Below are 23,319 nucleotides of genomic sequence, written 5' to 3' on the forward strand. Positions count from 1 at the left end.
TGTCGATAAGCACGGCTGTTTTTGTGCTCTTATATACTGTTAGCCTGTTTTGCTGGCGTTAGTGAAGCTGTTTTCAACTGGATGTAACATTGTTGAACTCTGATGATTAATGAATAAACTCTCGATGTGACGACGTGAGCATGTAATTGTAACCCTGTGTTCATTTAGTCGTTTGATACCGTTTAATATCCAGTACATCTATTGGGTGTTTTATAACATGCCCTGGAATCATTTTAAGTTTTACAATGCCGGTGATTTACGACTCTTTCGCGACAGTCAACTGTGGCGTAAACTCTGGCGGGTCTCAGAGCTAGCTTATGTGAGCCAGCAGTGACATCTATACATGCAGTAGCCTTAAAATACTGATTATTTATTCTCCTGCTAGGTAAGAATTTGTGTTTTATACGTTTATTGTCACATTGTGCGCCATGTTATTGTTTCGGTGAAATGAATTTCTACAATGGCGGACTTAGACAAAATAGTGTTACTGTTAATTTGACTCTCTGCAGTGTTTAAATGCTTACATATACACACACAGTTACTGTCCCTCCACACGTAGGACTCAGTTCTGCTTCTATGCCCCATCTTTGTTTACTCTTTCCCACCCAACAAGTGCATAAATAAGATGTTAAAAACGTCATCATCATATCAAACATGATCGATTTGGGGGGAGTTTGTTTGGCACATGCTGACTGCATCTAATTATAATCAGAAGAGGAGGCGAGAGCAGAGAACGAGAGTGCAGCAGTTTGGTGAAAGGAACAGGTGAAGAAGAGGTGAGCATCCAAGAGACGAGCAAGAGGACGGTTTCAAAGCAGACATTATGGCACAATAAAAGCTGTAAGAGCAGAGATTCATTCATATCTTTACTATTTTTCTTTAGCTTTTACTCCCGCTGCTTACAATAAATCCGAGATAAAGAACAAACAAGAACAACTCACATGGCATTGATTGTTTAGTTCAGTGTCACTCTGTGATTGTTTGACATTTCATATAAATGTGACTCTAAAATATAGCCAATAATAAAAAGCTGCTGTTACTGAGTGAAACTTGAAGGATTATGATAAACTTCAGTTCTTACTGAATCTGTAACATTGCTTTTTTTAAAATTGTTAAATGACTTTTGTGTCACTGTGCACAGTGAAAAGCTCACCTGATGTAGTGGTGAGGCCATGTTCACCACTAGATGGAGACAACCTGGCACAGGTATTTTCTATACACTAAATTTCACACTGAAAAGCCTTGGTGGGAATTTTTGTTTCATAGAAAGTAAAGGAAAACATGTCTTGAGGTCTTTTTCCAGTGTTTTCAAAATTGTGTTTTTCACATACACATCAAAACTTCACACAGACAAACACACACACAAAACAACAAAATATGTCAAATTACATATTTTGTTGACTATTTTGTTGACTATGCACCCCTACCCATAATAAATGGGTAGGGGTGCATAGTCAGTAAAAGTCACCAAGGCTCTGCAGAGCTCCAAACCTGCTCTGCCACAGACAGAAGCATCAAAAATGTGCGCTGGGAGCTTCATGGCATGGATTTCTACAGCCAAGCAAATCTATATGTGTGTGGCCAAGAACCTTAGTCCATGTAGGGCATCTTAGCACAGTTTACTTGTGTCAGCTAGTGGGAGGGCAGAGAGGGCAGCCTTTACATTGTTTTATTGTAGAGTGACAGGAACTGCCTATGAGCTTCTAATCAAGCAGAAGTGTTGACGGAAAATCTATCAAAGGAAATACATTGATGAAAATCAAAGAAGAGAAATATTTATGTGATGTTCCATTTTCCTGAGAGCTGATTGGCTGTGATGACTCCTTCAAGTACTACATGCTACTTTGTCCTGCTAGTTAAGCCTGCTGTCTGTTCTCAGGCCTCCTCCTGTTTCACTGCCATATATCCACCACCAGAGGGCTCCACTGACCTGCCTGCTGACATCAGAGCACACCCCTGTGTCATGTGACCTGGCAGGAGTAGCAAAGCTGGACTCAGACCTGGCCAGGCAAGTTCAAAGGCAGCTGTGGTAGAGAGAGTATATGGGCTCAAATTGTGGTCATAAATATTTTGTACTTGTAAATCAGGATTTGTGTGTGTATGGGATCAGAACGATGCCACCTTGAAATGAAACCGAAAAAAATATTGAAACAGAAATAAATGTACAGCGCGGCTGCAGTCACGGACAAACTTGCATGTGTCTGTTCGGGAATGGCAGATGCTGAGAGGTCCAGCGTTTACATTACCGGCTATTTCAAAGTGACAGCCTGAGGTGTTCTTCAGTAAATTGGACTACCAGACAGGAGGACCTGAGGCCCCACCGTATTATTTTCGGTAAGTTAAATGTGTGTGTAAGCTAATCCGTAACTTAGGTCCTTAGGTGAGCACTCGGCTGTCGGGGAAACTTGTTTTGTAAAGTTCGTTTAGCTAACCCGTGCAGGTGAATGAATTTACCCTGACTAAAGAAATCAAGAGAAACGCACCGGGCTGCTCAGTGACTAACCACGGTTACTGTACTTTCTTTATGAGTATTATACTGTAAGAGCAACAGGCTGGACTCTGCTTCTGCTCCTGTGCAGAGCTGATTATTAAATATGTGCAAACAGCAGCATGTTTTCTGTCGCTTTCCACATGTGGAACGACATTAACGCCAACTTTTAAAAACCTGGCACTTCAGTAACCCCTCATTAGTCAATAGCTACGGATTAAATAGCAAAGCCCGATACTTATGTACTGAAACCAACTACTTCCGCTTGGCAGCTTAAGTTAAAATGTTAATTTTTTCCTCTGATTATTTTTTTAGCACTGACTCTGTATATTTTTTGTTTGTTGCAAATATTCAGGTTAAAAAACTGTCCGAATTATATTTAATGAGGTATGTTCACAAAGTCACATGTGCAGTACTCTGTATAGCTTGCATCCTTTAGGACAAATAATTTGAAGCATTAATATTTCTTGTTCAATACTGAGCTGATAACACCTCCGTATTGTCATGGCCCTGGGTCATGTGACCCAGTATTCTGAGTTTCTTGGTGTTTTGTTATTCTTTTTAGTCTAGTTTCATTTCGGTTTATCTAGTTCAGGGGTGCCCAATCCCGGTCCTCGAGAGCTACCGTCCTGCAGCTTTTAGATGCATCCCTACTCCAACACAGCTGAATCAAATGGTTTGATTACCTCTTCAGCATGCCATCGTGTTTGGCAAAGGCCTGATAACAAGCCATTCATTTGATTCAGCTGTGTTGGAGTAGGGATGCATCTAAAAGCTGCAGGACGGTAGCTCTCGAGGACCGGGATTGGGCACCCCTGATCTAGTTACATTCTGCCATGTTTCATGTCCAAGTTTTCTTTGTTTGTCAAGTTCATGTCACGTCTAATCTCCATGTTTTCTGTTTTACTTTGAAAGTCTGTATTCAATGTCAGTGTATTCAGTTTCATTTCTCCTGTCCTGTCGTTAGGTTCATGTGTGTCAGCTGTGCTCCCATGTGTGGCCACTTCCCCTGATCATCCCTCATGTGTATTTAGTCTCTGTGTTTCATACAGTCTGTGTCGCGTCGTCTGTGTACTTCCCCCCGGTCAAGTTAAGTGTTTTTCAGGATTCTGTGCAGTTCATGTTTGCCATTTGGTTTATGTTGTTTTTCATGCAGCCGCACGATGAGGTTCCGTGCAGGTCATGTTCATGTCTCTTTCGTCACGCCACTTGGTTCACAGTTTCCATGCATCTGCACAGCATTCTGTTCACAGTGATCATAGTTATGCCTTTCAGTCAGGTTAGTGTTTTTCCAGTTTAGGTTTTTGGTTAGTTGCAGTCTCAGTCCCTGTTATGTTTTGTCTACTCCCTTCTGCATCAGCCCAAATAAAGGCTCGCTTTCAGTTTAAGTTTTCCTTAAAGTGTCCTTAAGTGTCCTTCCCAGCGCTCATGAGACTGCTTTGCTGCACTGTGGTATGAGGTGCTAACCTGTTGACAGTGTTAATTTTAAAATGTATTCCACCAAAGATAATAGAAGTAACATATTCTGAATACTTTACAACTACATGAATATCCTATTGCTGTGTGATTTATTACTATTACCGAAGGTTACTCTCCATACCAACACCAACTAGATGTTTAAATCTTAATATAAATGAGTAACAGTAGGTGCACATTAGGTAAGGCTGCACTTTTTGCAGTGATCTCGTAAATAAAACAGGTCCGCGGCTCCGAACCGTAGTAAAGGGACCTCTGGCTAATACGTTGGGGTCTTTTTTTTTTTTTTTTCCTGGATCACCTGTTGAGAAAGAAAAAAGAAAACAAGCAGAAGAAGACTAGAGCAATAAAATAAACAACACCATGATGATCTATGGGAATATAACAGTAAATACTAAATGTTAAACATTATTGTGCAGCACGTAAGATCGACAGCGCACAGTGTGCTTTAAGGTAGGAGCCAAAAAGGAGCAGAGCAGCGGCGTTAAGGACGTCCTCGCCGTACCTGGGTCCATCAGGTCCTCCAGACGCGTGAGCAGTTTGGTGAGTTTCACCATTTGCTCCAGGAGCTGCGCCTGGATGACGGCAGATTCCAGCAATACCACCGTCTTTCACTCGCCCAGTTTGAGGACCTGCTGTCCCGCGTTGGTCCCAGCATTGCCCGCCTTGACACCAACTACAGACGCTCAATCCCACCTGCAGAGCGCCTGTCCATCTCCCTGAGGTTAGTAAAAGTGTTTAATACGGTAGTCCTTTATTGATACCTGTGCTAACATGGATGTGCTATGCTATCAATGAATGCTGTCGGTGTTTACTGATAGCAAGCTGTGGTACGGAGACGACTGTTTATAATATTTCTAGTGATACTCGGGTCTCATCAAGTCCCGATTTACAGTGGGGCAAAAAAGTATTTAGTCAGCCACCGATTGTGCAAGTTCCCCCACTTAAAATGATGACAGAGGTCAGTAATTTGCACCAGAGGTACACTTCAACTGTGAGAGACAGAATGTGAAAAAAAAAATCCATGAATTCACATGGTAGGATTTGTAAAGAATTTATTCGTAAATCAGGGTGGAAAATAAGTATTTGGTCACCTCAAACAAGGAAAATCTCTGGCTCTCACAGACCTGTAACGTCTTCTGTAAGACGCTTTTCTGTCCCCCACTCGTTACCTGTATGAATGGCACCTGTTTGAACTCATCATCTGTATAAAAGACACCTGTCCACAGCCTCAAACAGTCAGACTCCAAACTCCGCCATGGCCAAGACCAAAGAGCTTTCGAAGGACACCAGGAAAAGTATTGTAGACCTGCACCAGACTGGGAAGAGTGAATCTACAATAGGCAAGCAGCTTGGTGTGAAGAAATCAACTGTGGGAGCAATCATCAGAAAATGGAAGACATACAAGACCACTGATAATCTCCCTCGATCTGGGGCTCCACGCAAGATCTCATCCCGTGGGGTCAAAATGATCATGAGAACGGTGAGCAAAGATCCCAGAAGCACACGGGGGGACCTGGTGAATGACCTGCAGAGAGCTGGGACCAAAGTAACAAAGGTCACCATCAGTAACACACTACAACGGCAGGGAATCAAATCCCGCAGTGCCAGACGTGATCCGCTGCTGAAGCCAGTGCATGTCCAGGCCCGTCTGAAGTTTGCCAGAGAGCACATGGATGATACAGCAGAGGATTGGGAGAATGTCATGTGGTCAGATGAAACCAAAGTAGAACTTTTTGGTATAAACTCAACTCGTCGTGTTTGGAGGACGAAGAATACTGAGTTGCATCCCAAGAACACCATACCTACTGTGAAGCATGGGGGTGGAAACATCATGCTATGGGGCTGTTTTTCTGCCAAGGGGACAGGACCACTGATCCGTGTTAAGGACAGAATGAATGGGGCCATGTATCGTGAGATTTTGAGCCAAAACCTCCTTCCATCAGTGAGAACTTTGAAGATGAAACGAGGCTGGGTCTTCCAACATGACAATGATCCAAAACACACCGCCCGGGCAACAAAGGAGTGGCTCCGTAAGAAGCATTTGAAAGTCCTGGAGTGGCCTAGCCAGTCTCCAGACCTCAACCCCATAGAAAATCTGTGGCGGGAGTTGAAAGTCCGTGTTGCTCGGCGACAGCCCCAAAACATCACTGCTCTCGAGAAGATCTGCATGGAGGAATGGGCCAAAATACCAGCTACTGTGTGTGCAAACCTGGTAAAGACCTATAGTAAACGTTTGACCTCTGTTATTGCCAACAAAGGTTATGTTACAAAGTATTGAGTTGTATTTTAGTTATCGACCAAATACTTATTTTCCACCCTAATTTACGAATAAATTCTTTACAAATCCTACCATGTGGATTCATGGATTTTTTTTTCACATTCTGTCTCTCACAGTTGAAGTGTACCTCTGGTGCAAATTACTGACCTCTGTCATCATTTTAGGTGGGGGAACTTGCACAATCGTTGGCTGACTAAATACTTTTTTGCCCCACTGTAATTCGATTTATGCCGTTATCAGTGTTTGAATGATAGCATGGCTGTGGTGTCATATCAATGTATGCTCTCGCTGTTTGCTGATATCAAACTGTGGTATGAGGACCACTGTGGGTTAATCTTTGTAGTGATACTCACTCCTTTCTTTTTATTTAGACCTGGTTTAATTCTGGGATAGTTGAATATTTGTATATAATCCCAGCAGACTGTTTTAGATTATATCTAATATATATCATGTAATTATCCTTGTAATTACAAAAGGTTTTATGTAAGATTTATGTTTTGTAATTTAAATCTGACATCACAAAAGTATTTTGGAATTTGAATAATGTATTTTGTAACTGCAGCATTTTGTCCAGGTTCCTTGCCACCGAGGACTCCTTCAGGACCATCGCATTCAGTTTTCGAGTTGGCGTGTCCTTGGTGAGCCAGATCACCCCCCAGGTAGCGACGTCCATCTGGGACTGTCTAGTGGACGACTTCATGGCTGTGCCTTCAACTGAAGACTGGCGGTGCATTGCAGAGGGATTCCAGGAGCGCTGGAACTTCCCTCTCTCCCTCACAGTAGAGGTTGTATCTGCGCTCCATGGAGCTCCGTCCTGAAATTGCGGAGAAGTGTGTGAAGGCAACGTGTGTTCTCCACAATTTTCTGTGCTGTTTGGACAAGAGAGGGGCACCTGCTGTGAGGGGTGTGGCACCTGCTGTGAGGGGTGTGGCACCTGCTGTGAGGGGTGTGGCACCTGCTGTGAGGGGTGTGGCACCTGCTGTGAGGGGTGTGGCACCTGCTGTGAGGGGTGTGGCACCTGCTGTGGTGGAGCCGTTGCAAGGCCTGGGTCGTGTAGCAGCAAACAACTCCTCCAGAGAGGCTGTCCTGGTGGGGGAGAAGTTCATGGCCCACTTCTCGGCGGAGGGAGCCGTGTCTTGGCAACCAAAGGAGTAGCCTGTTTGAAGTCTGAGTGACTTCCCCACAACGGCTCTTTTGAGAGCCACCCACAAACCTCTAAAGAGTGTTCCTGTCTTTTTTAATTTTTCTTAATAAATGGAGCTCTACTCCAAAATAAACTAACCTCTCTTTACTCTCTTAAAGACATATTTACATATAATTGTTACACAAAGTTTTGGCTGTCTCACCTTGTTTTGGTACAATCTGCCAGGTGTAACAATTTTTAATCATGTTTTTGCTGGAGAAGTGCAAGGTTTTAGTCAACACCATCAGACACAAAGAAATGTAAAAATATATATTTTAAATTAAGTTGTTTCAGCTATTTTGACTATTACCAGCTTCTCTGTTCTACTGTTTATGCACATATGTTTTCAAAGTAATTATACCACATTTAAAAGTAAGATTGTTTTGGCTTTTTATTATTAGAGTTAGGCAGCACGGTGGTTAGCACTGTTGCCGCACAGCAAGAAGGTCCTGAGTTCAATTCCAACATCAGGCTGGGGTCTTTCTGTGTGGAGTTTGCATGTTCTCCCCGTGTTTGCATGGGTTCCCTCCGGGTACTCCGGCTTCCTCCCACCGTCCAAAGACATGAAGCTTGTGGGGATAGGTTAATTGGATAATCCAAATTGCCACTAGGTGTGAATGTGCGAGTGAATGTGAGTGTGAATGGTTGTCTGTCCCTGTATGTTGGCCCTGCGACAGACTGGCGACCTGTCCAGGGTGTACCCCGCCTTTCGCCCTATGACAGCTGGGATAGGCTCCAGCGCCCCCCGCGACCCTGAAAAGGATAAGCGGAAGCGAATGGATGGATGGATGCATGGATTATTAGAGTTACAGTCATACATATTTTCAGAAGCTTGTATTTAATCTCCATAAGAAACGATCATATTTAGCAGCGTGAAAATTACATATTTATTTAGAAAATTACGTATTTTTATTGGAAGATCATGAGGGAGGAAAATATATGGTTCTTCAAAACAGAAAAATAAACAAAAAATCCATATTATGGAGTTGACAAGTGGTGACACATGAGTAGAAAACAGGATATTATTTCTTTCAAAATGACCATTAAACCTTAACAACCTTTGTAATATCACAAGACACATCATAACAATTCTGTTTTTGCACATGTCAAGTTCTACATCTTAATAGTTCACCAGCAAGTAGCTGCCTACTGCTCCTTGATTCCTAAAGTACTCTGTGGTTGTGTGTTTAGACGCTGCTGGACTTTCTCTCCTTTTGACTCTCTGTGCTTGTTTCCAAAACCTTCTCTTCTGCCTTTTTTTCTCTTCCTTTCAGATCACTGATGTTCTTTATTTTTCCCTCTTTCACTCTATTTCTCCATCTTTCCCTTTATGAGAAACTCAGGCTGGCTGTTAATTTTTTCTCTACTTATTTTTTGATCATCCCTGTTCCTTCTCTTTTGTTCCTCTACTGACAGCTTCCTCTTTGCTATTCTAGCCTGAAATGTACCATTTTGTAATTGCTATAATTTTTCTGAAGCATATGCATTTACACATATTAAGGATGAATATTCACAACACAAATATGTATTAAGCAACAGAAATGCTATCCGGTCTTTAAGTCTGATGTCATTAGCCGTTTCCAGGTCCAAACTCCGCTGCAGATCCCAAAGTCAAAGGAACTCTGCGGCATCACTGAGAGTTACAAACTGTCTAAATTCTTTCATCTTTAATAAAATGATCAGTGTGGCTGTTTTACCAGGTGTAACATCCAGGCATCCATGAAAACAGAATATATGAAATTTAACAGAGTTAGAAGTTAGCTCGCCGGTTTCCACCTTAACACCAGCTCTGCTATCACTTCCAACATAAATGAAGACAAAACTAAACAGCACTGGCGTTTGTAGGGTTACTGATGTTGGACTAGCTGGTATATAATGATGTGCTACGTGATTGCTAGCAACACAGCTATGTTAGCGTAACATAAACACAGTGAAACTTTTTTCCACTTGATAAAAGTTAACGTGAGGGTTCCCGATGGTTAGGCTGACAGTGATCACTGACTGTTTTTAGGGGCTTGTTCAGATTAAATAGAACAAGATAAAAAAGAATAAAAACATGTTAAAACACAACAGCCTTAATAAACACAGAGTAGTTTGGACCCGAAAGCAGGGTTCATACATCATCACTTAAAAGACCAGCTCTCGGGGCAGAGATAGCTCAGTAGATAGTGTTTGCCCCATGATCGTTGGGCAGGGCTCTAGACTAACTTTTTGCCATGGGCGTACGCGTACCGGCACAAAAGTTAGGCGCACACAAGTTTTATAATAATTTATATAATATAATGTGTTTTTCTGGATACACTGTGCTTTTTCAGCATTCAAAGATTGATGACACCGTGTCAGAGCACTGGCTATGAATTTCAGAAGGATCAGGCCTTAACTTAACAGAAAAGTTAGCAATAGTTCTTTTCCTATTACAGCTACATCCACTTCTGTCGTGCCCAGGCTGCTCACTAGGGCTGGGTATCATCACTGATTTCTATAATCCATTCGATTCCGGTTTTCAAAGTCCCGATTCGATTCAACTTAGCCTCAGACAGTCAGAAATATTATAATTCTGATCATTTATCAGTACTGACTTCATCAGAATTGTGAACATCACAGCAGATTCCTTTGTGTGAAAGTAACTGAGAATAAAACACAGAAAAACATGAAGGAGATTTTCCTGGTCTGGCTTTTTATAGCAGATAACCTTAAAAATATTCTACAATGTTCTGCATATAAAGTTTAAATTTCTTCAGTATTGAACAACAGAAAAAATAGGCTTTCTTGAAGAAAAAGACAGTAGCCGACAGCACTGTAAACAACGGTAGACTGGTGGGTAATAAGCGAATAAATAATACAGAAAACAGAGATTGGAGACGGGAAACTGTTCTTGAAGTACAGAGAGAGATAGAGAGAGAGCTAGCTGTGCATGGATGTGATTTTAATAGTCGTGGAAGCAAAACAGCAAAATTCAGTTCGGTGAATTTTGGTTGGAGAGAGACAAAACCTGCAGCTCAGAATCAGCGCAAAAAGACGTAAACACATCGCGGACCGGACGCATCAGATTCGCTAAGCTCCGACAGCGTGTCCATCTACGGGCCGTCGGGTGAGAAAGCCGAGAAAGACAAAGTTAATTCTGATGGGTCGGGTCCGCTCTGTGTTTACGTCTTTGTGTGGAGTCCGTGTACCTGCTCTGATTTGCTGTTTGGTTGTTGTTGAACTGGTTTTGTGAGCTTTAATCTGAGAATCTGGCGTTTCTGGCAAAACACAGTTATATTTAAAAGTCGATTCAGGATTTAATGAATTGATATCGCTTTATTCAAGCTACTCACCTCCCACTTCCACCTGCACTTTCAACTGGACCACGGCCAATCAGAGAGGTCCCGCCCCTTACTATCTCTGATTGGTTTAGTCCACGATAGGGACAAAATGTGTGTCTGTTGTTGACCACAGGGAAGGTTGCAGATTTTTTTTTATTTTTTTTGCTACCCGAACAGTTGGTCGCACAGGTGCAACCAAATATTTTTTTTTAGTCGCACCACTGAAAAATTTGGTCGCACTCTAGAGCCCTGTTGGGGGTTCAAATCCACCAAACAGCGGCTATCCTGAGATACCCTTGAGCAAGGTACCGTCTCTACACACTGCTCCCCGGGTCATGGATTGGTAGCTGCCCACTGCTTCACTGAGTAAATGGGTTAAATGCAGAGGACTAAGCATTTTCCTACAGGATTAATAAAGTATACATTAACTATGAGATTCAAGATCAGGCAAATTCCATAATATTCGACACATCTGTAAAGCAGAAATATCAGTAAAATGCACAGGAAGTAATATGACTGAAATAGTAATAAAAATAACTTAATATAATTAGTGAATAGGACACTTTTGTGACATTTGCCAAAATCATTAGAAAAAGGGTCAACACCGTCAGGCAAAAATCCTGATGGTGCTGACAAAATACCCTACTTTCTCTCATAGCACGTTTTTCTGACAGACGCCATCTTGTTGTTCATCAGTTGCTTATGGCCTCTACTGTGGTGTTGATGCACTATGGTTGTGACACAGAGTTTTATCAGAAAGGTATGCAATAAATGAAATAAAAATTAAAAAAACTCACCAGAGCAGTGACCTCATGGCATGTGTATCAAACAGGAAGTGGTAAAGGGGTCCTCACAGTGTAAGTTACCCACAATAATTCCTTATTTTTTTGTACTTTTTAAAAAATCTGATGGTGTTGACAGAAACTTTGGACATGTTTTGTCCCTTATCTCAAGAATCACTGATATATTCTCAAAATCTTTCATAAACTGCCTGCTTTTCAGGAATGAGGTGGTAATTCGATTTTGGAGCAGTTCTTGAGCCATAACCAATGATGAGCAGCTTTCCTCACTGTCACTGGTACGGTGCTGCACTGATGCCTTCCTGAGAGCCAATGCAAGCACAAAGAGTTAAGTCAGCAGTTTTTTGATGAGCTTTCAATATTTCCTTTAACTAACGGGGAGTGAGGTCCTTTTATCTCAGGCATGTCAGGAATACTGAAACCTGGGCTGACTGACCTGACCACAGCCTCTATGACTTCAGCATCACTGTGTCCTTTACACAAGAGGCTGACTGGCCCACAGATCTTGACACCTCTCCTTACTGTCACTTCTTGAAGCCTGTTTGCTGCTGTAGGAAACACGTTTTATGGAGCTGTCAGCTGACTCGGCGATGTTCTGTTCACTCTTTGACACACCCTGCTAATTGCTTATATTAACATCTCTTGGCTGGTCTGAGAATGGGTTGGCGTTCCCCGGACAAGCTGGAGGAGGCTTCTCTGCTTGGGCTGCTGCTGTGTTACTGCTGCATTTCTGCTCATCAGACTCACCTAATGAGATGGCTGGAACTGTTTCTTTTTGGCGAGGTGTCTGATGTCAGCTGGCAGTGATGATGATGATGCCACTCGAAGCTGCTTTTTCAAGTTTGATTCAGTTAGTCTTGAGTGGAAGCGCCTCTTTGCAAGAGTCAGTTTTGAAAAGACCTGTTCAAAGTGGTACGTTGTCCCAAACAGAGATGCAAATTTCAGGGCATGTCTCGCCAGGATGGGAAAAGCCTCAGCATGAACGTACAGTTTGTGAAAGTCCAGCAGAGAGAGGCTGTTATACTTAGCTTTGAGCTCGTAGTTGTTTTGCAGCCCAATTATTTCCACTTGGAAAGTGTCTGGCACAGATGGTTGCACATTAAACGGCGTAGCAAACATCTCCAGTTCCTTTTGGATATTCTTCACATCTTGAAACCTGTCATCAAATGCCTGAATGAGTTTTGCACAACGACTGTTGTTGTGATTTGGCGCTACACAAATAAAATTGAATTGAATTTAGAATTGTCCCTATTGCCAGTCTTGGCAGCCGGGGGTCAGTCCGCCAGGGCCTCCGCTCCTGGCCGCCACCCGGCACACAATGCACCCAGCTCGCACTGGAACGTTTCGCAGCCGAGTGTGAAGCAGCGGGAATGAGGATCAGCACCTCCAAATCTGAGGCCATGGTTCTCAGCCGGAAAAGGGTGGAGTGCCCACTCCGGGTCGGGGATGAGTTCCTGCCCCAAGTGGAGGAGTTCAAGTATCTCGGGGTCTTGTTCGCGAGTGATGGGAGAAGGGAGCCGGAGATCGACAGACGGATTGGGGCTGCAGCTGCAGTAATGCGGACGCTGCACCGGTCCGTCGTGGTGAAGAGGGAGCTGAGTGTAAAAGCGAAGCTCTCCATTTACCGGTCGATCTACGTCCCTACCCTCACCTATGGCCACGAGCTGTGGGTAGTGACCGAAAGAACGAGATCGCGGATAGAAGCGGCAGAAATGAGCTTCCACCGAAGGGTGGCTGGCCTCTCCCTTAGAGATTGGAGCCTCCTGGGCGCCTCCTGGGTGAGGTGTTCCAGGCATGTCCCACCGGGAGGAGGCCCCGGGGCAGACCCAGGACACGCTGGAGAGATTATATCTCTCGGCTGGCCTGGGAACGCCTTGGTATTCCCCCGGATAAGCTGGAGGAGGTGGCTGGGGAGAGGGAGGTCTGGGCCTCTTTGCTTAGGCTGCTGCCCCCGCGACCCGGCCTCGGATAAAGCGGATGAAGATGGATGGATGAATTTAGAATTTGTTTGTTTTATTTTATTGTGAAAGAACTATAGAGGAAGCGACCACCTTTTCGCACATGCGTAGAAAAACATCCTAATTTCCTGAACCGATCAGGCAGCCAAAGGCAACAACATGGCTGCTGATAGCGATGTGAGTTTGTTTTGTAACATGTCAGTGGTCGTGTCCAAATTCATGGGCTGCATCCTCCTGAGGACCCGGCCTTCGCGGTCTATGTGGGCCGGGTCCTGAGAAGGTCGGGTAGGCCGGAAGTAAACGGCTGTTAAATTGGACGGTCTCGCCTTCGGATTAGCGTCACTGCTGTCTCGGTGGAGTTTAATAAACTCGGCCGTCTGCTCCTTGCTGTCTAAAATATAACAGGACACTGGAGTAAACTCTCGACCATCTCACACTTCTGTTTAATCAGTTTTCTGTTTGACGTTTATTCAGCTGTGTGAAAACCAAGGAGGAACCCACCTGGGGGATTAATAAAGTTTTATTTTATCTAATCTAATAACTTTAATCTCAGCCAAACCGATTTACTCACGAACAAATAAAACACTGAAAAAAGTCCAACAATAACATTTTTAGGTTGTCTAAGTGACTTATATATCACGTTTAACCTGAGTAGCGAAAGTCTGCGGTGATCTGAATATGATGTGCCGGGAGTTGTGCCGTTCTCTGCGGCTTCAGTGACCCTCGAGCTCCCGGCTAGCTATCGAGCTGGTGGGTAGCAGACGTGTAGGGACCTTGCTCAGGGGTACCTCAGCTTAGCTTTTCACTTGATTCAAACCCCCAACCTTCTGATCCCGGGGCAGCCACTCTACCTACTGACCTATCCCTCACACACGTTTACATCGTTGAACAAGTCTGTGCCACAGAGCACGCTGCATCGCTGCATCGCTGCATCGCTGCATCGCAGCAAAGAATGGGTTTGGAGGATTTTTTTAGAAGTGATGAATTGCTGCAGCCCCAGATTACGCCAATGAACACAACATATTAAAACCAGTCTGTGTAGCACTCAGTGGTCCGTGCAGTGACAGTGCTGACATACATGCCAGTACAATGCAGTTCTGCAGCTTGTTGCTCTGTGTTTCAGTCGGACTGTTTAGTTTAGCTGGATTGTTGCTGGTTGAGAGAAACTGAAGCTGGATGTCGGGCGTGTACCAGAGATCCTGCTAGTAATGCCTTCTGCTGTTTATCTTGTGTTCAGTCAGGTGCCGATGTTTGTGCAGATCCAGCAGAAGTGGAGGCGGATGTATGCCGGAGAGTGCAAAGGACCAGGCGTGCGCACCGACTTTGAGATCGTTCACCTGCGTCGAGCGCCCGTGCAGTACAACCACCTGTCCGGCCTGCTCGACATCTTCAAATCTAAGATAGTAAGTGCTCTGGAACAAACATCTTTATATGGATCATATTTCAAGGTTGTTTGTTTGTTTTTAATAAAGAAAAATTAAAATTGTGCAGCCACAGAGCATCATGTACCCATGTTCTACAAGTATCACCTCAGCATCCTGTTCCAGACGATTTTAGGACGATGTGAATCCTGTTAAATGCAACTAATAATCATAAAAGCATCCACGAAGTGCATGTAAATGTATTTTCTAAAACATTTATTCATCTGGTTTTTCCTGCTCATGTACAGTCTCTCCTCCTCCTCCTCCTCCTGCTGTGCTCTGACAGTCACACAAAAACTGTATTCAACTTGAAAATAACACAAACATCTTATCTTATAATAAGAATATATTCTTGTAATAGTTCGTCAAAGAGCAGGTTGATAACAGTACAGCACACTGCTTAGTTATGTGAACATTGGGAAAACAGAAGAGGAAGAAGAAGACGTCTAATTCTGTGTAAATTCGGTTTCTGGATTTTTGTGGAGTTAATTTGTGAATAAAATAAAGACTGTTAGGAAGTGGATGTCGGTTTAATGATCAGTTTGTTTGAACTTTGTTTATTCCTATTCCTGGAAACACAATGGATTCCCAGACATCACGTTGTTTAACCCTTTCATGCACAGTGGTCTGCAGCTATTCAAAGGCTGTTTTCTTGTATTTGTGTTGGTGTTGATGGTAAACTTGCACAGAAACACTACACACTGATGTCTCCATACCCTTCATAAGTCAAAACCGATGTTGTCCACCTAAGTGGACATTTAAAAAATGAAGTTCAAAAATCTTATATTCATTCCTAAAGAAGAATAAAAATCCTGATTGATGTTGTCATCATCCACACATGAGGGTTAAATGTGTTCAGTATGTTCCCAGAAACAGCCGACAATGACGAGGTGTAATCCACGCCTGTACAGAGAGATTAATGCTGCAGCTTGTTACCATAAACATGAGCTGATGTCTTCCTGTTGTCATCAGGGTTGTTCCCTGTTCCCTCTGCCTCCAGTCAACATCGCCATTCGCTTCACCTACGTGCTCCAAGACTGGCAGCAGTATTCATGGCCACAGCAGCCTCCAGGTAGGCAGTACATGTCATGTCATTAATACACAAATAGAAAAATGTAATATTATTATTAAGAAATTATTAAATTTTTTTTAAATACATGTCAGCAAGTGGCTGACATCCAGAAACCCTGCCAGTGGCTTTTAGGAGTCGTGTGTGTGATGCAGGTCATGTTGTTGTTTCCTGTGGAACGATTGTACCTGCTGGTTCCAGGTCGTTCTTCTGATAAGTCTTTTCACTCGTCTGTCTGAAATCGTGTGGGGAGCGCTTGGTCGTGGCTGGTTTATCGTAAATAAATAAAAACCCTGCAGGGGCAACGCCAGGTTTATGGCCCCAACAGTGCTCACTGGAACCTTCAGTAACTTAGAAGTTCTTCTGTAGCCGATGCCATCAGTCTTAAGTGTGCAAAGGTCTTGAGAGAGCTTGTTGGTTTTACCCATCATGAGACGCTTCTTGTGTGAAACCTGGCTAATGAGGCCATAGTTGGGACTGAACCGGCTGATATTAATTTGCACTAAGTGGCAGGATTGCTCTGTAATTACTCATAAATGTGTCTTTTTGCACCTTTCTTTCTGTCCAATACATTTCCCCCGTGTCATTCTTCATTGTTAGACGTCATGTATGGACATCTATGGTGGCGCTGGGTGATATGAGGAAAATGTAATATCACAATATTTTTTTGCTATATCACAAAACACGAAATAAATCACGATATGTTTAAGTTATTTTCAACCATATAGGATCTAAATTTGCACTTATTCAAACCGACCATTCAGGATGGTTTTCTATTGTCAACATAAAAATGATCTGAATGAACTGAAATGTTTTCTTTTAACCATCAGCTGCACACAGAGGATTTTCACAGATTACAGTATAATCACAGTAAGTCTCTTTCTGTGGTCAACACTAGACTTTAACATCAAAAGATCACAGCAACAAAAAACGACGTCAAGAAAAAAATCATGAGTCAAAATAAAACGACTGAAATGAAAAAGCTGCTCTGTTGTTCCTATAAAAATGGCAAAATAAAAAAAATGGATGACATCAAATTACAGAAACAAGTCGAGACAGTGACTATAAAACAGTTTATTTAATGTTTGCTTGGTGTGCAGGGAGACGTTGACATGCAGGGTTTAAAACATCATTTCTTTTGCAGCGAGATTCATTCTCTCACCGTCTGAAACTCCTGATGTCGCCATATTTTTACCTGTTCAGTTCAGTTCAGTTTTATTTATACAGCACCAAATCACAACAACAGTCGCCTCAAGGTGCTTTATATTGCACAGTAGATCGTACAATAATAGATACAGAGAAAAACCCAACAATCATATGACCCCCTATGAGCAAGCACTTTGGGGACAGTGGGAAGGAAAAACTCCCTTTAAACAGGAAGAAACCTCCAGCAGAACCAGGCTCAGGGAGGGGCGGAGCCATCTGCTGTGATTGGTTGGGGTGAGAGAAGGAAGACAGGATAAAGACATGCTGTGGAAGAGAGACAGAGATTAATAACAGATGTGATTCAATGCAGAGAGGTCTGTTAACACATAGTGAGTGAAGAAGAAACACTCAATGCATCATGGGAATCCCCCGGCAGCCTGCGTCTATTGCAGCATAACTAAGGGAGGATTCAGGGTCACCTGGTCCAGCCCTAACTATATGCTTTAGCAAATAGGAAAGTTTGAAGCCTAATCTTGAAAGTAGAGATAGTGTCTGTCTCCTGAATCCAAACTGGAAGCTGGTTCCACAGAAGAGGGGCCTGAAAACTGAAGGCTCTGCCTCCCATTCTACTTTTAAATACTCTAGGAACAACAAGTAGGCCTGCAGTGTGAGAGCGAAGTGCTCTAATAGGGTGATATGGTACTACAAGGTCATTAAGATAAGCACAGAGGAAACTATTTCTAAGCTAAAATTCATGCATCAAATGATACGCAGCAGATAAGACGGATGTAATCAAGCTACCGATAGAAAGAACATAGTAAAGGACAAATAAAGTGTCTTTTTTTCCTCATTGTTCTATGTGTGGGCCTCCTACTTCCTCCCACAGTCCAAAGACATGCAGTTAGTGGGGACAGGTTCATTGGGGCCCTAAATTTCCCACGGTGTGAATGTCTGTCTCTGTGTTTGCCCTGCGGCAGACTGGCGACCTGTCCAGGGTGTGCCCCGCCTCTCATGACAGCCCCAAGCACTTTACATGTGATGTAAAGTGGACTTTTCTTTTGTTGCCACGTCCATGATTTAGAAAATGTTACACAGATGTTGTCCTGCTTCGCTGTGCTGAAGCGTGTGCTTCATGAAAAGTTTGAATAAGAAAATATCAGGTCAGTAACTGTTTGTGTTCCCTGTAGGTGAGGCTGTGACAGAGCTCTTTAAACTCTGCTGTAGGACTGAGTGTACAGAGGAGATTCCTGGAAGAGGATACGCTGAAGATGAGGGCAAAGGTCAGGTTCCTGGCTTTACTTGTTGAGTGACCATACTGCATTCTGGAAACGTGCGTAGCTTACTGGGAGATCTGGGCATCTGTGCTGACCCGGGCCTCAGCAATTGAACAGAAACTCTTGGATGTGTTTGTCGTCTGTAGAAAACAGTGATATCAGCTCTGCTTTGTCCAAGCTGACCGAGCCAGCAGCAACTGTGCCCATTTCCAAACTGTCTGTCTCCAACATGGTGCACAGTGCCCGGAAGCACATTCGCCGCCATCGACGCATCGATGAGTCGCCCCTTAACACCGAGATACTCAATTCTGTCCTTCTGGTAAGAGTTAATCATGTAACCTGTTTAAAAGGCATTAACTAGTCGGAGTTGACTAATACTTGACTGAGTTTTAATGGTTTCAGCTCATTTTATGAGGAAACTGATTCTGACAGAAGAGGTGTGGATCCCGTGTTAGGAGACGGTGAGCGTGATATTCAGAGCAGCAGAGACCTCGGAGCGTGTGGTAGTTTGACTCGTACTGATGTGGCTCCTCTGCTTCTTTTCACAAACAGTTTTTCCTTCCTGGTTACTGTTGAGCCCGTCACACTCAGCAGCTCGAGCTCGAGCTAAGACAGCCTTGAATCTTAAAACTACAGCCGTAATTGCATTTATGTCTTAGAGTGCTGGCCACAGATATTGATCCCATCTGACAGCAGCTCAGTAAAGCACAAGAGCGTCATCTTAAACAGGATATCAGGCAGCGTTCTTATTTTTATTGTCTACTTCTGGTCACATCCTGCTTTTGCCACTGAGCGATCAGCATCCTGTGTTTTATCATGAAGTGATGACTACGTGAGCTGCACTTGTTTAATTCTTCTAACATCTAGAAAACAACAGAGTTTCTAAATGACAGACTTATTTATTTGTGTTTGTGTCTCTGTTTCCAGATGCTGCTGTGGAGAAGTCTGACTGTAAGAATAACACTCAGCTGTCCAACTCCAGTGGGACATCGGAGCAAGAGAAAACCTCTGATTATGTATGTTTGCCTCTTCACCACTCGCACACTCAAGGTTACACTCAGGTCAGGTCCAATATAAGTTTCAGAGTGAAGACAGGCTCAGTGCTGTCAGTACTTTGTCAGGATTTTTATTGATTTCATGGTCTTTTCCCTCGTTGTAGAACCTTTTCCACCAGCTGAAGTCGGCCCCCAGTGACAGTCTGACCTACCGTCTGGCTCTGTGTGTGTGTCTGTTCAACTATTACTACGGTGGGCTGCGGGCTGTTCTCTAAGTAAATATATTTCTAAAGGTGCTTTGATGTGAAATTATCACCAGATGTCGGTAACAACACTTCCAATCCAGACGTGCAAAGGAATCAAACCACAGATGAAGTTGTGTAATAATACAAAGTGACACAGGGACATTTATTTATTACTTTATACAAATGTTGGTGATGACAGTTCATGGCAGCGTCTGTATGGAGAAACCAGTCCCATCATTGCTCATGACTTTGACCCACTCACCACACAAACAGTCTATAAATCCCGAATGCTCCGTGGATCCTTCCCACAGATTCAGCTCAGGTGATTGGCTGGGCCGTTCCAGCAGCTTTACTTGATTTCTCTGAAACCAACCGTTTCCATTGGCTGTGTTTGTGATCATGGTCTTGCTGAAACATCCATCCTTGTTTCATCTTCATCATCCTGGTAGATGGCAGCAGATTCTAATCAACAATGTCTCCATTCATCCTTCCTGGAGTTATGTTTAATGTCTCAGTGCTGTACGCTGAATAAACAGCCCCCCCCCCCATGATGCTCCCGCCTCCAGACTTCAGTGTTGCTGTGGTGTTTTTGGGGTGAAGCCACCCAAACATGGTGTGTTTACAGCCTTCAAAGAGTTCAGTTTTGGTCTTTTGTGACCAAACTATATTAAAGATAAAGCATATTGTTGTACCTATGCATTACACTGGAGCAGAGCTTACATACACTCAACAAAAATATAAACGCAACACCTTTGTTACTGCTCCCATTCCCCATGGGATGGACGTAGAGACCTAAAATTCATTCCAGATACACAATATAACCATCCCTCCCAAACAGTGGTCACAAATCAGTCCAAATGTGTGGTAGTGGGCACATCTGCTATATTGAGATAATCCATCCCACCTCACAGGTGTGCCACATCAGGATGCTGATCTGACATCATGAGTAGTGCACAGGTGTACCTCAGACTGCCCACAACAAAAGGCCACCCTGGAATGTGCAGTTTTGTCTCACAGCAAAATGCCACAGATGCCACAAGCAATGAGGGAGCGTGCAATTGGCATGCTGACAGCAGGAATGTCAACCAGATCTGTCGCCCGTGCATTGAATGTTCATTTCTCAACCATAAGCCGTCTCCACAGGCGTTTCAGAGAATATGGCAGCACATCCAACCGGCCTCACAACCGCAGACCTCGTGTAACCACACCAGCCCAGGACCTCCACATCCAGCAGGTTCACCTCCAAGATCGTCTGAGACCAGCCACCCAGACAGCTGCTGGAACAATTGGTTTGCACAACCAAACAATTTCTGCACAAACTGTCAGAAACCGTCTCAGGGACGCTCAACTGCATGCCCGTCGTCCTCATCGGGGTCTTGACCTGACTCCAGCTCGTCGCCGTAACAGACTTGTGTGGGCAAATGCTCACATTCGATGGCGTCTGGCACGTTGGAGAGGTGTGCGCTTCACGGATGAATCACAGCGCTTTGTGTTCTGCGTCCTGATTGGCTGCAGACTATTGTTGATCTCCTCCGTGCCGTCTCTCCTGTACAGTACAGAATCGCTTATTCATTGGTTCATTAATGATTCATTGATGTTGAATTATCTCTCAGCTGCTCTGTTCTCATGTGCTGGACCTGAAAACACGGTTTGATCTTTGGTTTCTGTAATACTGGACTTATTTGTCTACGAAGGTTTGAACTTTGAGAGCTTAAACAGGAGAGAAACGTGTGAAAATTTTCATGTCGGTCTGAGTGTATAAAGTGTGTAGTGACGGGTTTTACCTTAACACATCTATAATAATTGTAAAAAATAAAGTTGGCTACTTCAGATTTCACCAATCGCAGGTTATTTTTAGAACGTAACTCCCGCGATAAACGAGGGAGCGCTGTATACAAATACTGAGAAGTATAAAATTTGAATCCTGTCTCTCTCTGAGGTGCGGGGGGAAAAAATATCGACAAGTCGATCAACATCATCTACAGATACATTCGACATCTCGAGAAATGTAAATCGCCACTTGATTCGTCCATTTGGTTGAAAAACCCGACCTTGAACAAGGAGCGAATATCACACCGGAAACTAAGCGCTATGCGCCGGAAGTAGCATATGCTAAGGCGCACAGGTCTAAGTTATAGGTCTAAGTTCCCCATAATGCACTGGGTGTTTCTTCTTCACTCAACATGTGTTAGTACACCTCTCTGCATTCAGTCCGTCTGCCCCTCATCTATCGATGGATGTTAGAGGCTTTGGTTCCCACTGTCGCTCACAGATGGTCACCTAATGTTTCCTGTGTAACTGCAGGGTCTTTGCCTTATAACATAGAAGCAGCTTGAGGTAACTGTTGTTGTGATGCTGTGTGTGTGTAATAAAGCTCCCTTACTGACAGTGGGTCACCACAGCTTGTAGCTCCATGTATTTGATGCGGCACGTTTGCCCTCGCTGACACAACCCTAAAGGGATTTGTGTGTATGAATAAAGTTTATTGTTCATACAGTTCATTGCTGTATGTCTGTGAAAGGCTGAATGAGGGTTGTAGCTCCCTCAGCAGCTGTGGAGCGATGGAGATGTGGTTAGTTAGACACGCTGCTTTAGTTTACACTACAAACCACACTCACCTGTTTACACTCCTTTTGTGTTACAACCACCTTGTTACACTCAAACACCAGATGATGCATCTGAGCCAACTAAGGATTCACTGAGACTGAAGAAGCTCGAGATCATAATGTGACCAAGTGGTCGGCGGGGTTATGCACAAAATAAATAAACTTGACAACGCCACCTAGGGGAATTACACCCCCAGGAAATATATTTAAGAAAAATAAATAAAAGGAATAAAAGAAGACCGCACAGATTCAAGGATGCACACTGAGGCAGGTTGGCTTCCAATATTAAAACAGTTTTATTTATAGAAATAAATAAAATATTATAAATAATATTTTATAAATAAAATATTAAAAGTCAAGATGTAGCGTCATTATTGACAGTGTCCTACAGTAAAAATAAACAATCGTGGAACTTGGACTTACCAGCAGCCGTGGAACCAAAAGAAAATCACACCAAAAGAATCACTGCAGACCACCCAGTGCTGTACAAAAGAAAGTGTGAAAACGACCCACCACCTGAGGTCCCAGGGCCACTGGCTCGTCCTCCTTCACTGAAATAAAACACAGAAAAGTATGTTAAAAGAATAAAAGGACACTGAGCGTCAGGCTCGCTACAAATCATAAAAAGACTAAAACACACTTTAATAACTTTAATAAAAGAAATCACACACACACACACACACACACACACGGGAAAGGCTTATTCCCCACGGGTCAAACTACCACTCGTGCTGGTAATAATTATTCTCAGGCGTAGGCCGGTCTGGCTCCCCACCGGCTGAGACCGGCCACCCAGGCGATTTAGAGTCCCAGCACGACACTCGGGCAGAGAATCACTTCAGCCCGATCACAGAAGTGTGGGTACGAGCAACAGTCCAGGGTAAAATAGAACACCAGGCGAACCCAAAAAAAAGGTAAGCCTACTTAATAAAAACAAGATAAGACAAAACAAGACAAGACAGCAGACTCCACCAAGGAGGAGTTCACAACAGCAACTGAGAAGGCAGTCCACTCTTCCAATTTAGGTTGGACAATTTACCATGGAGAGGTGAGTACAGCAGTGAACCCTGAA

At 43.5% G+C, this 23,319-nt stretch overlaps 1 protein-coding gene across 3 annotated transcripts; it reads left to right on the top strand.

Annotated features, from left to right (window-relative positions):
* Positions 1 to 1,987: 1,987 nt before the first annotated feature.
* LOC146667004 (rab3 GTPase-activating protein catalytic subunit-like) lies at positions 1,988 to 21,883 on the top strand. Of its 3 annotated transcripts, none has more exons than XM_085415161.1 (8): positions 1,988 to 2,006; positions 2,216 to 2,334; positions 14,729 to 14,894; positions 15,885 to 15,984; positions 18,315 to 18,407; positions 18,548 to 18,720; positions 19,329 to 19,417; positions 19,561 to 21,883. In XM_085415161.1, exons 3-8 carry the CDS (start codon positions 14,739 to 14,741, stop codon positions 19,577 to 19,579), a joined length of 630 nt encoding a protein of 209 aa, XP_085271287.1. In that variant the 5' UTR covers positions 1,988 to 2,006; positions 2,216 to 2,334; positions 14,729 to 14,738; the 3' UTR covers positions 19,580 to 21,883. The 3 variants fall into 3 exon arrangements, with proteins under 3 accessions (XP_085271287.1, XP_085271289.1, XP_085271288.1); XM_085415163.1 differs by lacking the exons at positions 19,329 to 19,417; positions 19,561 to 21,883 and adding exons at positions 18,804 to 18,862; positions 18,954 to 19,219; XM_085415162.1 differs by lacking the exons at positions 19,329 to 19,417; positions 19,561 to 21,883 and adding an exon at positions 18,804 to 19,226.
* Positions 21,884 to 23,319: the final 1,436 nt, after the last annotated feature.

Source organism: Rhamphochromis longiceps, linkage group LG7, assembly GCF_057381845.1.
Source record: "Rhamphochromis longiceps isolate RC_006_pf linkage group LG7, R_longiceps_female_GT1.1, whole genome shotgun sequence".
Lineage (NCBI taxonomy): Eukaryota > Metazoa > Chordata > Actinopteri > Cichliformes > Cichlidae > Rhamphochromis > Rhamphochromis longiceps.